The sequence below is a fragment of the Kockovaella imperatae genome (assembly GCF_002102565.1).
Source record: "Kockovaella imperatae strain NRRL Y-17943 chromosome Unknown BD324scaffold_2, whole genome shotgun sequence".
In the NCBI taxonomy this organism is placed as follows: domain Eukaryota; kingdom Fungi; phylum Basidiomycota; class Tremellomycetes; order Tremellales; family Cuniculitremaceae; genus Kockovaella; species Kockovaella imperatae.
In genome coordinates, this window is record NW_019028942.1 from 1,201,851 (window position 1) to 1,216,664 (window position 14,814).

Genomic DNA, 14,814 nt, shown 5'->3' on the forward strand with positions numbered 1-14,814 from the left:
GCCACGGGGATTAGAAATTATCATTTCTAATGCACTTTTCTAATCGGCCTAGCTTGTGTGATCGGACCTCGCTCGGACCCTTTCGACAAACATGCGACCATCAGACCCACATGCGAACTGCTCGCCTGCTCCAGATCTCTTATGAGCACTCTGTCTCTTCTGACCTCTCATATCGTGTATTCCCGCCTGTTCAGCGTTGCTACTTACCTCTTATCATTTCGTCCCTGTACCTCACTGGCCCCTGCGTAAGACAGGGCTGGCTCTCCTCATCTCTCATACGATACTGATATGTCATCCAACTTTGAGTCAGCTGCTCGACCTGGTTCGAACTCAACCCGACCCATTTTCCGCAGAGGTCCCTCCGACATGCTTCGCATCCCGCAATATCTGTCTCACTCTCGTGGAAGCATTCACTCGAAACGGGGGCACCGCATGCCCTCCACCAGTCAATGCTCAGGTCGACCTCAACGACGATTCTGGGGACAGCGAAGCCACCTGTCGCCTTCCGAGCAAACCCCTGCCTTTAATCTATCTGGTCGCTCGTCAAGATCTACACGATATCTGGGCCCTCCTCTCATCACGTCCGCTGACCCTGTATGATGTGACTTGGGTGGAGGACTGTGTTCGAGAAGCCCAGATCTTACCCCTGAAAGAGTATGCTCTAGACCTCTCCGCTCTCATCAAGGACATTGCGCCTGATCAAGCCAATGGTGAAGACCAAGATGCCCACATTCAACCATCAGAGCAAAACCAAGACCATACTTCGCCAAAGCGCTCTCGAGCTTCGTCGACTGAATCCATAGGAGAAGGCTCCCGCGACGTTCACGTCTCAGTGCCCCAGCCCATAGCCCTAGCTCCAGATCGCTCTTCCAGCCAAGAAACAAATCAATCTAGCTCTTTCCTCAGCGCAGGGAGAAGATATAGAGCGCGAAATGGCCAATGGAATGGAGACTCAAGGTCCAGCACTCGAGATCGAGTTAGAGCAGACACTTCGAGTTCACAAACCCGCTCACAAAGCTTTGACAATTGCTCACTCTTCACTTCGACTGACGAACGACGATTGCCGAGTGCTCAAACCAAACGTAAACGGACGAGGCGCTTTATCCCTCGACCTGACATTACCTCTACCTATAAGAGGACACCGTCGCCGGACCTCGCAGAAGAGGGCAACACTCCACAGCAAGATACCCGGCTTCTTCTACCTTGTGGCCCACTCCTCCTGCATACATCACAGAGCGGTACATCAGTCAATCTCGATGAACGACTTGTTTTGCCGTTCAACGACACAGGGGGTGATTCGGGCGAAGAGACCTCAGCGACTCTCGGGTCCTCTCATTCGGCCAGCAGGTGTTCATCGTCAAGCAAGAGTCAGGTACCAATGCGACGGATCAAGAAAGATCAAGGTGACGATGGTGAGCACATTAGAGGCCGAAGGGATGTCAACGCGCATTCAATCAACGATGACGGACAAGAGGACTCGGCGAGCTTAGCTCCTACATCGAGATGATTCGGAAGAAGTGGAAGAACCAGTGGAAGTCAAGTCGGTCGATCGGCTCCTGCCATGATAAGCCACGAAGCTCGTGCTGCCGTTCAGCTCAGGCCGAAACACAGGCACTGAGGACCTGGAATCAGATGTACGGATGGGAAGACGATGATCATGTCAGCGAAGAATCGGATGATGATGACTGTAAATATTGGGTTGTTATACTGGACGGAGTTGGGTATGCAAGATCATGTATGTCCAAGATGTATACTTCTACAAGCGCAAGCCTACCACGATTCTTCCCATTTCAACTCCGTCAAAAATACGACGCCAGACCCGATACTTGAGTGCGAGACAACAGAACAACCCCCTGCTGTTTACGAGACTCTGAAGGAGAGAGAAAGACGAGAGAAAGACCCGACGACCCTAGGACTCCCCTGCCCTCAGCACCACTATCTTTTCCTATACGTCGAGTCATGATGCAGATCCGTCGTAGACTCGCTCGAACTTAGACCGTCGATTGACAAGGCCGCTCCGGACCCTCCTATGGGTGCCTTTACACCGTTTCCGCCGAATATCTCATCATCATCATAATCGTCTTCCTCCGATCCTGCAAATGGTGATCCTTCCGGCGAAGCATTCAGATTTCGGCGCTGGAACGCAGGGATCGGCGCAAGCGTTTGGGAATTCGACAATGAGCTGGAGCCTCCGTACGAAGGTATATGTTGAGATGATTGAGATCGACGAGATGGTGGAGGAGGCGGAGCAGGTTTCCTACCACCGGGTCGAGACGGAGCAGCTCGTTCTTCCATCTTGTCCTGGGAGGAAGGTCTTTGAGCATTCATTGAGATGGAAGCAGTTTGCCATTGCTCCGCGTCGGAGAAACCATGCTCCAATTCAGAATCTGAGGTATTGAGGTTCATGGTGCTGAATGAGGATTCAGGAACAGCAGTAGTCGTAGCTGCTCGAGCTCTTGATCGACCATTGGGGCGAGACGCGAGAGCAGGAGTCACGTATTCCTCGACATAGGCTGAAGGGAATAAACCATGTCGGCCATGACACTCTCCATTCCACCAATCATCGTTGACCTTCTCCAACACTTCGATCATGTCTTCCTTTTTGAACTTCAGCTCGTCCGCTGCTGAGCCAGTGAAGTCGTACAACGCCTTAACCCAATGTCCTTCGGCGTGAGATTGTAGGGGCGCAGTATTGTTCCGCCTGAACGCAGGCGGTCGGTCCGTTGATTCGCTGAATGTCACACCTGACAGTGATGATCTCGAGCGAGACCGACCCGTGTACGTCGATGGGGAAGCGGGCATATCCTCGTCGTCCGAGTACAACTCGCGCCGATTATCTCCATCATATCGATCTCTATCCTTGTCTCTTCCCGAGACACTCTTGCGTTTCGATGTCCCTCCAACGAGGGTCAAGTTGGCCAGACTGCCGGTTTTCTTGCCGAAAGAGCCCAAGGCTCCGAGCATGGATTTGCGGCCACCTTTCAAAGAAGAAGCGTTCGAATGAGATCGGGAACGATTGGTGCTAGGCTCATCCTCATCGTCCGATGGAACATTAGAGGAACGTCCGTAGGATTTTCCCTTGCCAGCAGACATGGCTGACGCATTGGATTTTGCTCGCGACCGAGATGTGACGGGGACAGTGACAGCGCTGTCATTTGTCAGAGAATCGCTCAGAGTACACCCACATACCCTTTTGGCCACGAATTTCTCAATTCCTCCATAATCTCCTTGCATCTCGTAAAATACTCCAGTTCTGCTTCCATCAATTCGCACAGATCTGCCCATTGCGGGTCCACCTGCTGTTCAATGACGACCATGCGGACCTGGCATTCTTCTTGCATCTCTTCGCTACATAAGATGTCAGCGAGCGACGATTTGGGCAGAACGCAGGGACTTACAATCGCTCTCTAGCGACATCCACTTCAAACTCCAAGGCCCTGGTATCCTTCTTGCTGTTCTGAGCTTTACTAATAGCTGCGTCCAGTGCGAGCCTGAGAGAGTCTAAGCTCGAGTACGATGTCGCTCGCTATCACCTTCTAGAGTCGAGCTTTTTGCGCATCGTCTTGTATTCGTTCACGACTTCAAAAGCATTTTCTGACCCACCATCAGCACAACGCCACAATTCGAAAAGAGGGTGCTCACCCATTCCAGCGATATACGTCTCGCCCAATCTACCCGTGAAGTCCTCCTGGGCCTACAGCATGGCAAATGAGCCTATCGTATCTGCTGAAAGAGCGGGTCCAGCTCACCGCAGCTAGCTTTGACCTCGCTCGACCATATTTGACCAATCCTTCTCCCCACGTGCCGCCCAATTCAGAGCCTACATCTGTCATCACCAGGCCCAGCGCTTCTGTGTGCAGGATCTTGTCCTTGGCAGAGGACGATGGAGGGTATGGGTCCCCCGTCGGCTTGGCCTTGGTCAATTGGTTGAAGAATGGCATAGCCGTGCCGTGTAGCCTGGAGGACAAAAGTCAGGACCCATACATTCAGAATGCAATACTTCGGACAGGCCCGAACGATGGTGATTTGAGCTCACCTTTCAATAGCGAGCTTCTTTGGATCAATCTCTCTTTCCAGCTGCTGAAGTTCGGCTGGCAAAGCCGTCTTCTCGCTGTTGAACACCTGTTGAAGAGGGCAAGCACAGCATCAGCAAACAGGTTGATGGAGAGAGAGGCGGCGACGGTCGCAGTCGACATACCTTTTCGTTGGTCCATTGTGTTACTTTGCCGAGCTGTGGTTCAGAAGTGTCAGTCAGGAACTTGAAGCATCCAGTCTCTCTCCCTAATCACCTGCTTCAACGCCTTGCGCTGCATTGTATCCTGATCACTCAACAGGAGGAAGAGGTAGAGTGATCACTATGGGAAATGAGCCAAGATCTTCTTCTGCGGTAGCATTTTACCTGTCTCGGGATCCTCCACCTTTTTAAGGGAAATCCCGCCGTTTTTCGGGCCGCTCAGAGTGGGGCTCCTCCAGTCTCACACTCCATTCATTCTTATCTCTCTCTCTTGTTCAAGGAGATACATTCTCGCCTGGGACTGCAGAGAGAAAGAGAGAGAGAGAGAGATAGACGCCTCAAGGCCACTCGCTCAACAAGCTGGAGCTGAACCTGAGGACCGGACAGTTCAGGACGAGATCCTGCCTTCCTGGTCCCTTGATCAGATCCCCCTTCGAACTCTGAATGGATCCGCTACCCGACTGAAGGCTCTCCACACAGCTCTTGGTTTCAGAGCATCTCGACCATTATCTGATGACGTGCAAGTTGCATCATACGCCCTTTGGAAGGCCAACATATACTGACGTACTAAAGGACAGAATCGCATCATTCTCTCTGTGAAATGTCAATCAGGATACGTACTGTTGCCTCATTCTCGGTCAATCGCCTTTTCCACATACCTCGACACTCCCCGCAACATACGTGACGCAGACAAGGTCCTACACTACGTTCGAAACGCGCTGTCTGAAGTGCTCGCTCCGCTCCGACACCTCCTTTCTATCTGTCCCCCATAGCTGTGTCGTCGACTGGAGGAGACAATACATATCCACAGGAAGAGATATCACAGCCTACTCTCTGCTATCGTCCCCCTTGGTCCTATTCAATCCCCTCAATCCCATTACGTCGTTCTCCTCTTCCTAGACCTGCATACTCTCGGCAGTCATTCAATCAGTTCTGAACCACCTCGAAGCCTCCAAAGCCTGTCTGAAGGCAGTTCCTTCATCATCTCTCAGCCTCTCCCTGGTATCAGTCAGACGACCCCATCGACACGTCGCCTGCCGACCTCAGGACCCCCTTCATTTCATTGCTGCTCGGCTTTCCACTGTATACGTTCACAGGCAATTCCCACAGCCCCGTGTAGTTGATACGAACATAATTCGCTCAAGAACTGTTCTCCGACATGGTTCAGGACGCAGTGCCGAGCCCATACGTGGCGGCGCAGTCTAAAGAATTATCTTATGTCGTTGTTTCCGGCGGCACAGGAGCCAATTCTATCATCTCAGCTTTTGGACCCTCACCCGCTTTCGTCCTTCCAGTCTCAGATGACGGTGGATCGTCCTCGGAGATCCTTCGATGCTTTGGAGGGCCTTCCATCGGTGACATCCGTGAGCTCCCAGTCCCCAACCCTTGATAGCATGCACTTTCCTGACGCTGGTCTGTCGTTTCCAGGTTCTCGACTTATCCGTTTAATTCCTATCCCACCTGATACAAAGATTCGAGCTGAGAAAGAGCTCATTGCAATCTACAACCTCATGGCGTTTCGCTTTCCCGCAGAAGCGTCAGAGAAATCAGTCCGGGAATTGTGGATGGAAATCGTGGAAGGCCGAAGCGATTTGTGGAAGGACATCGGGGAAGACAAGAAAGAGTGTATCAGAGGTAAGTGTGCGTCTGTGAGTGATGTCCGGGGATGCTAAAGATTATCGCCCTAGCCTTTTTGGTTCACTTTCAGACTCTTTGCCTGAGGAGAGCTCATAAGCGGTTCTCGTTTCGCAATTTCTCCCTTGGCAACGGGTTTCTTACTGGTGCGCGAGACTTATTTGCCAGTCTACCCAGCGCAATCTTCCTATTCAAGTCGATCGCCAGCGTGAATGTGAGCAAGCAAGAAGTGGCTGACCTCCAATCACGTTAGGCTGACGATGGCATTTCAGGCCGGAGCGCAAGTGATCCCAGCCATCAATACCAATCGTGAGTCTGCAAATTGAAAACTTGGAACTTGCTCGCATAGCCCAGGCTAACCATTCGACGCAGAGACTGTGACCATTGCGGCTCAGCTCGCCAATGCCGCCACGCTAGTTGGCCAATGCACTATCTCCCATCCTACTCCTCCCATCACACCAATAGCCACTACCCCAAGCACCCCTCTTGTGTCCCCTATTCCTGCGAGGCAAGGTCCATTCACGCAAAGCGATCTCTCAGCGATGAGTATCTCTTCACCGCTCACAGCTACATCTCAATCGAACAGTACTACCGGAGCTCGCTCACCCACGATGAGCATGCGCTCAGTAAGAAAGGATTCACGAACGTTTGATACCGCTCTGGCGAATGCCATTGTCGAGGAGTTTGCCGGTGGAAATATAAGTTATAGAAAAGGAGAGGGAGAGATTCCACTAGAGGCCAAAATTGAGAAGGTTTTCTATATCAACTTGTATGGCCAGGTGAGCCTTATAGGAAACTTGTGTACAGCTGACAACTGTCGTGGTAAGGAAATCTTCCCGGAGCCGAATCCAGAATACCTAGACGCCTTGACCCAGAGAGATGTCTTGGTGTATTCCTGTGGATCACTCTGGACAAGTATCGTACCGTGTCTTAATCTCAGAGGACTAGCCACTGCCATTGCTGCTTCCAAATCTCTCAAAGCCAAAGTTGTCCTGCGTGAGTTTGCGAAAAAACTTTATTCATAGCTCATACGGCAGTCAACACTATCAATGATCGGGAAACCCTGTCTTACACCGCTTGGGACTATCTTCAAGCTCTTCTATCCTCATTACGAAGATATGATGAGCGGGCTCATTGGCAGTCAAACAAGTTGATCTCCCATGTTGTATATCTAGAAGGATCAAAGGTCGAGCTGGACGAGCGTCCTATAGAGGTGAGCTCGATGAGCTAAGGCCCATTGAAACACCGAGCTCATGTCCTTTCGTCCTTCACCCAGTCCAACGGTATCAAGATCATCCGCATTCCTCAATCTGTACATCATAGTCCATCAGGAGAGACACCAATGTTCACCAACCATCTTGTCGAGTGGGCCATGGACAAGGTCAGATCAGACATTTCTCATTAGACATCCTGAGCATGCATTGCAACTACTTCTCCCGAGTCATGCCGTCAAGCTGGAATAGAGATACATGCTTCTGCCTACGGTTTGGCGTTCAGACATACAAGCTACGTTTGAAACAGTTGAGTCCTGGGCTGTCATGTCGCCAGGCTTTGATCCGGCCCATCCCTGCTACCCTATCATTCGATAGTACTGCCGAGACCTCAAGCAAGTCTGCCAGCCATTGCGCCTCCGCGACCGCGACCACGGGGACTAGGTGATGGTGTGCCTCTGCTATGTATCCAGTCCCTGCCTCGGATTCCCTGTCCGCGGGACGACAGAGGGCTCGGTTTTGACCTCGTCATCTCTTCTCCTCTTCGCAACATATCGTCCAGTGTTGCGTCAGGATTAGAATTGAACAGGCGATTCGTCTCGTCGAGTTGCTGCGCCAACCAGTCAGCTGTAGCTCATAAGATGGCCTCGATATGTCACTGTCACTGACATTGAAAAATCTTATGCGACCCTGCTTGGACATGCCTGCTGCACAATTCTGCAGCAGCGTCGTCAATAGTCGTTTTTCTAGCTGCCTAGAACATCTCGCTTACCTTTTGCCATAGGAACGGGTCCTGCACGACAATTGGGCTTTCAATCCATTTGATAGGTTGGATACCAAGATCGCCTTTGCCCATAAATCTCTCGCTATCTTGCATCTCTACCTTCTCCGCTTGCAAGACCTTATGAATCTCATCCATGGACCAACCGTCACCTTTCATCGCCTGGATCTTGGCCTCGCGCAAGCTAGGCATCGAGCCGAATGTAGCAGCCCGTTTCGCAATGCCACCTTGGAGAATGGAGATGATTTTCTCTTGGTAATTCATCTTTCCACCTGGGTCCGATGGCTTGACGCCCTGAGAAAAGAAGGAAAAGAATCCTCTGATCGCTTGTGCTGCAGTCAAATTCGGAGTCGCTGAAGTCCAGTCTTTGGGTGGAGTGGGCTCAAAACCAACGTGTGCCTTGATGCCTTGATCTTTGCCCCAGCCGACCCAGACAATGTCCTCATCCAGTGTCGCCGAATCCTCGGGGACCGGTGCAACGACTGAGGCTTGGAGATTCGGAAGCGTACCCAGATGCTGAAGATACGCGATTGCCATCAGAGTCAAACAATAAGATGACATGGTCGAAGGTCCGTTCGCTCCAGAGGCATCGTTGAGTGAGTATGCCGCCGCCCAGCGTTTCAACGCGTAAATCATCGGCCGAAGAACGTACGGCGAGATGAGGCAATAATGAAGTATCAATGATGAATTGAACCTGAAGCTGGTCAGTGTACGGTTTTGCATCTCACTCACCATCCGCCCAGATCATTGACATTGATGTCGCAGTCCCAGACTTTTCGGGAGATACCACCTCTGTCTGTAAATTTGACTATAGGGGTGGAGGCGGCGTGAATGCAATATATGTTGATCATGCCTAGCTCTCCTATGACATCGTGAAGCCTTCTGAGATTGTAAACAGGTGGAAGGGCCTGGATCGGAGCTCGGACCATCCGAGATTGATTCTGGGTCGGATTCAAACGAGTCTCGCTACCGACACGCCAGAGAGACGGTTCATCTGAATCGGTAAGCAGAATTCAATCCTGAGGGCTCCAACTCACAGCCGTACGGCATATCGTGATCCTGGCGGAAAGGATATTCTCAGCTTCTATGCTGTTCAAACGAGATGATGTAGCTCACGAGGATAACGAGATCAAGGTCGCCCGATTGCCCAGTCTCTCCACCCCAGCTGACACTCCCAAAGACGTCGACCTCGAATCTGGGCTCTGATCTCGGCTGAGATTTGAAATCGAGTCTGAGGTTGATGCGACGAGTCAGACTATCCAGTAGTGATCTGATGTGTTTACGAGTATCTGGACTCGGCTCTGTGGCTTTCCAAGCGCGCAGGACAGACGATTCCAACGCGTCTGTCTTTGCTTTGAGCAGAATCTCTGATGGAATATTGATACGAGGTGATGGTACGGACAGGAGCCGACGATATGCCGATTTGACAATCTCCTGGTTGGCATTATTCGATGCCGAGGCGAAGCTGCTGGAGACTGAGTTGAACGTCATTTCGGGTTGCAAATCGTCTGAGACTGAAGCACGGAGATTCCGAACGACTATTTCGTTATGGGATGAGGGAGGCGTGAGGTCTACCAAGCTGAACGAGTCGCAAGGTTGCTCTGGCGTGTTGATCGCCCGTGAATCGGCTGTGTCCGAGTCGAGGTCCACCAAGATTTCAGCGCAAGGAATCTCTCCTGCGCCGAGACGTGAAGCAAGTCGTCTTGATCGAGACTGCACTGGAGACTGACTGCGGCCCTTGTGTCGCTTTGTCGGTGATTCCTGCTCTACAAGCGCATCATCTGAAGATTCTCTTGTTCGACGATCTTTTGTAAAGTTAGTTGACAAGCTCTGGCTGATTTCGCCCCCAGGAGTGTCACGTTCTTCGTAGATATCGCCGTCCTGCTGAGGATGGCGCGCTGCAATATCTCTCTCGCGTTCAATCTGCTGGGCGCTCTTTCCCCAAAAGATCTTGGGGAGTAAAGGGAAAGGATGAAATTTGATCTTTGTCTTGAAGAAGTCTATCAATTTCGAGACAGGGGTGATCTCTATGTCGCCGATCAAGTCTGGAGGTGTCCCTGTAGAACCTGATGGCGGATGTGCAGGGTTATGCTTGGATCCGAAAACCGGCGCGAAAGCTCTGAACCCAAGGGATGAGGCTCTGTTAGGCGTTGAAGAAGCGACAAGACGATCGGCAGCTAGCTTATTGCCTGAAGCAAGAGGTTGACATTTGACTGGGTGGTAAGGGGTCGACGAGAGTGTATGAGATCGAGATGTTCTCCGGCCCTGCTTGTTTGCGGGATATACAGCTTGACTTGCGGGAGGCGAATGCTCAGAATTCGAAGGTCCTGCCCGAAGCTCCGTTTCAGTCTCTATCGGACCGACGTCTACCAATCGTTCAACTTTGACGGTCCGAGCCTCGGGGGAATTGACCGGCTGCTCGTCCAAAGGTCTGCGAGCCGGCTTTGCTGGTCGAAGCACAAGGACACTACCGTCCCGCAAGTGAATTAAGGAAGGTTTTGTCCAGTCCGGTGGTTCCCCAATGTCAGATCCGAGTAGATGACAAGTGGTAGATGACGAGGACTTGATGGATAGACTGCCAAGATCAGGTATAACCTGCTTTTCCTTCTTTGAGATTTGTCGGGCCGCCGCTTCCTCGATCACGAGATGATCGAGTTCGTCCTGTGCTTCTAGGAGAGTAGGAGGCAGAGCAGAAGACCAGAGGGAGATGAGGGACGGGGACGGAGGACGAGGAGAAGATGAGGAGGACCTGGATTGAACAGTATCCTCCAGGTCTGGCGAATCCAACATTTCGCCGCGGTCGAATTCTGAAACGCGAGGGTTAAGCGGAGAGCGCCGCTGTCAGATCGACGGGTAATATGTGGCAGCCTTTGGTCTTCCCAAGAGACACAAGATGACGAGGACCGCTAGCAAGACGATTGGATGAGAGGAGGTCGATCCAGGAATGTTCAGGACCTACAGAGAGTATTGCAATGGAAGGTCACCTGCACGCGCCCAAAACTATCTTTACTCTGAGATCGGAAGACGCACGGCCTCTTTCAAGACCCCGAGTCTGTGCGCAGCGAAGACCTGCTGATACAACTCTGCATGACTACTATATGACAACAAGAAACGCCAATCGGAAAGGACCGTATGAGCTATCAGTGGGAGATGTATTGGAACACATATGAGACCTCTGGAAGTCCAAGCTCGGCGCGAAGGAGATCGTCGTGCATCTGCCCGAGCTGCGAATTGGGATAATGATTCCACCTGGGAGTCTGTCAGCTTCCAGCTCGGATGGCGTTCGGACAACTGACGTGCTGGAATCTCCGTAAAGAAGTGCAGGCGCCTTCACGAACTGCTTGCCGTCGCGACACCGCTTGCATTTATACGTGTCGTGAGTGTCGCATAACGTCTCAGTGTTGAACTTGAACAATTGCCGCAAGTCGTCTTGGGTGAAGTGGCGCGCAGTGTCTTCCGCCTCGTCCACAACGCAGGCAGAAAGATTCTGCTTCTGACATCTGAGTTACTGAGTCAGATCTATTCCGCCGAAACGGAGAGCACGCACTGTCGCTGAAAGATCTTTTCTTCGATCGTCCCAGTCGTTTGAAAGCGGTAAACAAAGCCTGAGCCAGTCAGCGTTGATAACGCCTGCAGATTCCACAGCCAGGCTCACACTCCTTCTTCTGACCATCTCGCCAGACACGGGCTAGAGCCTGCTGGTCACTCGCGGGATTCCAATCCTGGAATCACATGTCAGCCCCTTGCCAAACTCCCCTGAGTCCAACTCACGGGATCGAATAATATCAACCGATTAGCTCCAATCAGGTTGATACCGCAGCCACCAGCCTTTGAACTGAGAAGGAAGACAAAGTCTGTACTTTCGGGGTCGTTGAAGCGCTCGACGATCTTCGAACGCTTCGGTACGCTCATAGAGCCATCGAGACGTACACAGCCGTATCTGGAAAGGGTCAGGGATACAGTCCCCTGAAGGGTTGTGGACGTACTTCTTGTTGCGGCACAGTCGCTCCATGAGATCTAGAGTTTGGGTGGCGTTACTGATCAAGACGATCTTGTCGTTTGTATATTGCTTGATGTGAGCGAGCATTCTGCAATCAGCCCACGCTCGCTCAGCGGTCTCACCGCTCGAGAACCACGAATTTTCCGGAGTAGGAACAGTTGACGCTTCTATCCCTTCCTTTACCTTGGTAATCATCCGGTAGCACCTCCTCACTACCGGGCAGGTCTTCGGGCAGCTGCAATAGGTCCGGATGGTTGACAAGCTTCCTGAGGAGTCCAATGGCCTTGAGCGGTTGTGAATCTTTCCCTCGAAGTAGCCGCTGTACGTCCTTCGAATTGACGAAGACATTGTACAGCTTCGCCTGGAGCGGGCTGGGTCGACAAAAGACGACGTGCTCATATTTCACAGGAACTAAGAGCGAGAATCAGCGCCTGTCTTGGTCAGATGTGAGAGAGACGACTAACGATACTTTGACAGAATGTCGTTCGTTCGCCTGATGATGAAGCGATTCACCAATCCACCAAGCTCTTTCAGTTTGGCGTCGCTCTCCTCTTTCTCCTTGTCCGTCGCATCGGCGTCTCGTCCACGCAAGATTTTGTTCTCAAAGTTGCGCTTGAAGTCGAGTTTGGAGCCAAGATACTCGGGATTGGCAAAATTGAGCAGGGCAAAGTATTCCGAGAGATCATTCTGAATCGGTGTGCCGGTCAGAATGACGCGGCGCTGAACATTCAGTGTGGTCAAATGCGCAAAAGTTTGGGTGTCTACGGGTTGTCAGGCATGTTAATGTCATCAAGGTGACTCACCGGTATTCTTCAACCGGTGACCTTCATCGGCCAAGAGGAGTCCAATTGGAGCGTCTCGCAATTCATCCTTGAGGGATCGAAGGGTCTCATAGGATACGATCATGACTGGTGATTACCGTCAGGGCTCAATGTATGCAACGAGGACCAACCTGGAAGGGTGACCGCCCGGCCTCGAGCGTTCACCCATCGTCGCACTGCAGGAATAAGCTCTGCTTTGCCTCCTTTTCCGTCTACGACCAGAGGATTCAGTGCGCCGGGTCCGAGCCATTTCACTGTGAGAGCAAGTCAACCTGGGGCGTCATCATGAGCTCTATCCACTTACCCAGCTCATTGGCCCAGTTGCCGACCAGCGAAGTCGGGCAAGCTACGATTGCCTTTTCGCACGTCGGTTTCCCCGCTACAGGTGATTGCTTGAGCAAAGTCCATAAGAGGGTGATGCATTGCAGCGTCTTGCCTGGCGCAGGTTCAGTACGAAGGCTCCATCGGCACGGGTACTCACCCAAGCCCATTTCGTCCGCCATGATGCAACCCCACGCCTTGTCGGCCAGCATACCGGTCGTGCATTTGTACAGGAACTATTGGGATCAGTCATATCATCCGAGATCGAAGCTCACTTTGACGCCCTCGATTTGATGCGGTCGTAATGTCTTCGACAGCCTAGGGTCGATGACAACCGGTACCTTGACTTCCTTCTTCGCCTTTGCGTCTTCGATGCCCAGGATCGCCTTGAGGCTCTTATGAGGTCCTCGGGCTTGCTCCTCCTGCTTTTTCTTCTCCAATTCAGCTTTAGCAGCATCAATCTCCTCCTCTGTTGGTCTATCATCAATAGTCGGGTCGTATAATACAATGGCATGATCTGCCATGGGATCATGTAACGGCCGAGGTGCAAGCGACGGGTGTGGCCGCGCACCGAGAGAGGCGTGAGAGAGGGTGTGTACTATCCGTTCGGATGTCTTTGCGTTGATCATCACGGGGATCGAGAATCTGAAGAGGCAAGATATCAGCACCTTGTTCCACTTCGAAGTCTGTGTCCTACCCCTTCTTGAATACCCCATCCTTATCCTTAGGAGCAAAAACTGGGAACTTTCGATTACACCATTTGCCCATGCCGCCTAGTACACCATCTTCCCCGTACTCCTTGTTGCCCATCGCATATTTGGTCTTCTTATTGGCTCCTCCATCGGCATCTCCATCTCTTCCGTCGTCATCTCCACCTCCTTGTTCCTTGTAAGATACAGCTTTGCGTTTCCTAGCTGGGAGGTTGGAGTCGCGTCGTGGAGCCAAAGGTGTAGGTGTTTTGAATTGCTTCGCTTTGAAGATCCCGAATCCTCCGGACGTTGCTGATGTAGGTTGAGGGTCTCCAGCATTCTGACTCTTGGGCATGCGCCTCAACATGGTGATCTACACGTCGAAGTAGATACACTGCCAAGAAGACATGAAGAACAAAATGAACAATGGGATCGAATCTGTTGTGGCCCGGAAAAGAAAAAACTCGCGGTCCAGTCAACCATCAGCTTACGTAAACAAAATGACTCGCAGACGTCACGAGGGGCGAACCTGCTGCTGCTGCCCTGCTTGCTCAGAACAGTTGTTGAACGCTCTCTGGAACTCGAGTTTCTGTATATATAGAGGCAGTACAGACTGCATATCATCAGACATAATGGCCGATCCACCTTCCCCTGACCGAAGCAAGATTCCTTCTGCCATCTCTGCGTCTCGTCCTCAAGTGCCGGACGAGCATCAGCCCGTGGCTCCCCACCAGGAAACGTCTCCACATGCGGAAGAGCAAGAACAGCAGCACGATTACACGGAGAATGCACCCCAAGCCGTGGTCAACGCGATTGCAATGGAGAGGGCAAGGGAGGAGAAGGAGGCTCCGCCAGATATGATGGTCGGCAGTTTGCAAAGCTGGGCAGGAGGAGATGACGGTAAGACTTTCTTTTTTTCCGCTCACATCTTGTTCCCTACATCGCTGAGTACATTTTGACAGATGGTGGCATCTTTCCATCCTCTATCACCAGAACGCCATTCCGAGCTGGATCTCGAAGAGCTTCTATTGCCTCTCGCAGGTCCGGGTCTTACGGTCAGCGTCCCTCTTTCTCCTACAATCGGAGATCAAACTCCCAGCTTAACCTCCCATCTCCCTCGTC

General features: G+C 51.9%; 5 protein-coding genes across 5 annotated transcripts; 2 read left to right on the forward strand and 3 right to left on the reverse strand.

Moving 5' to 3' along the window:
• The first annotated feature begins 766 nt into the window (after positions 1 to 766).
• On the forward strand, positions 767 to 1,712 carry BD324DRAFT_253772 (hypothetical protein). Its single transcript, XM_022012291.1, has one exon. The coding sequence runs from the start codon at positions 933 to 935 to the stop codon at positions 1,488 to 1,490; it is 558 nt and encodes a 185-aa protein (XP_021873833.1). The 5' UTR covers positions 767 to 932; the 3' UTR covers positions 1,491 to 1,712.
• BD324DRAFT_616079 (hypothetical protein) lies at positions 1,709 to 4,378 on the reverse strand. Its single transcript, XM_022014788.1, has 9 exons — positions 4,290 to 4,378; positions 4,199 to 4,231; positions 4,037 to 4,122; positions 3,750 to 3,957; positions 3,643 to 3,694; positions 3,534 to 3,594; positions 3,399 to 3,491; positions 3,190 to 3,348; positions 1,709 to 3,148 (listed from the first exon to the last, which is right to left on the reverse strand). The coding sequence occupies exons 1-9, from the start codon at positions 4,311 to 4,313 to the stop codon at positions 1,936 to 1,938; spliced, it is 1,929 nt and encodes a 642-aa protein (XP_021873834.1). The 5' UTR covers positions 4,314 to 4,378; the 3' UTR covers positions 1,709 to 1,935.
• A 1,015-nt stretch (positions 4,379 to 5,393) lies between these two features.
• On the forward strand, positions 5,394 to 7,274 carry BD324DRAFT_648662 (hypothetical protein; the record flags this gene model as incomplete). Its single annotated transcript, XM_022017871.1, has 8 exons — positions 5,394 to 5,598; positions 5,663 to 5,869; positions 5,923 to 6,083; positions 6,142 to 6,178; positions 6,242 to 6,648; positions 6,697 to 6,865; positions 6,907 to 7,082; positions 7,146 to 7,274. The coding sequence occupies 8 exons, from the start codon at positions 5,394 to 5,396 to the stop codon at positions 7,272 to 7,274; spliced, it is 1,491 nt and encodes a 496-aa protein (XP_021873835.1).
• A 46-nt stretch (positions 7,275 to 7,320) lies between these two features.
• BD324DRAFT_679114 (hypothetical protein) lies at positions 7,321 to 10,651 on the reverse strand (the record flags this gene model as incomplete). The annotated part of the gene is made up of 6 exons (XM_022019028.1): positions 7,321 to 7,690; positions 7,750 to 7,797; positions 7,853 to 8,555; positions 8,594 to 8,855; positions 8,899 to 8,920; positions 8,978 to 10,651. 6 exons carry the CDS (start codon positions 10,649 to 10,651, stop codon positions 7,472 to 7,474), a joined length of 2,928 nt encoding a protein of 975 aa, XP_021873836.1. The 3' UTR covers positions 7,321 to 7,471.
• Positions 10,652 to 11,001: 350 nt separating this feature from the next.
• BD324DRAFT_576101 (putative DNA recombination and repair protein Rad54B) lies at positions 11,002 to 14,059 on the reverse strand (the record flags this gene model as incomplete). The annotated part of the gene is made up of 14 exons (XM_022013173.1): positions 11,002 to 11,110; positions 11,158 to 11,361; positions 11,409 to 11,466; positions 11,517 to 11,583; positions 11,633 to 11,801; positions 11,848 to 11,949; positions 11,984 to 12,272; positions 12,326 to 12,622; positions 12,665 to 12,769; positions 12,814 to 12,936; positions 12,987 to 13,118; positions 13,164 to 13,239; positions 13,279 to 13,648; positions 13,701 to 14,059. The coding sequence occupies 14 exons, from the start codon at positions 14,057 to 14,059 to the stop codon at positions 11,002 to 11,004; spliced, it is 2,460 nt and encodes an 819-aa protein (XP_021873837.1).
• Between the last annotated feature and the right edge of the window lie 755 nt (positions 14,060 to 14,814).

Excerpts from the sequence above, each read along its gene's own strand:
- BD324DRAFT_253772 (XM_022012291.1), top strand. The coding sequence starts at position 933 with ATGGCCAATGGAATGGAGACTCAAGGTCCAGCACTCGAGATCGAGTTA.
- BD324DRAFT_616079 (XM_022014788.1), bottom strand. The coding sequence starts at position 4,313 with ATGCAGCGCAAGGCGTTGAAGCAG. Across the intron at positions 4,232-4,289 it reads AGCGCAAGGCGTTGAAGCAG|CTCGGCAAAGTAACACAATG; the intron begins GTGATTAGGGAG and ends TCTGAACCACAG. Across the intron at positions 3,492-3,533 it reads AAAAAGCTCGACTCTAGAAG|GCTCGCACTGGACGCAGCTA; the intron begins GTGATAGCGAGC and ends AGACTCTCTCAG.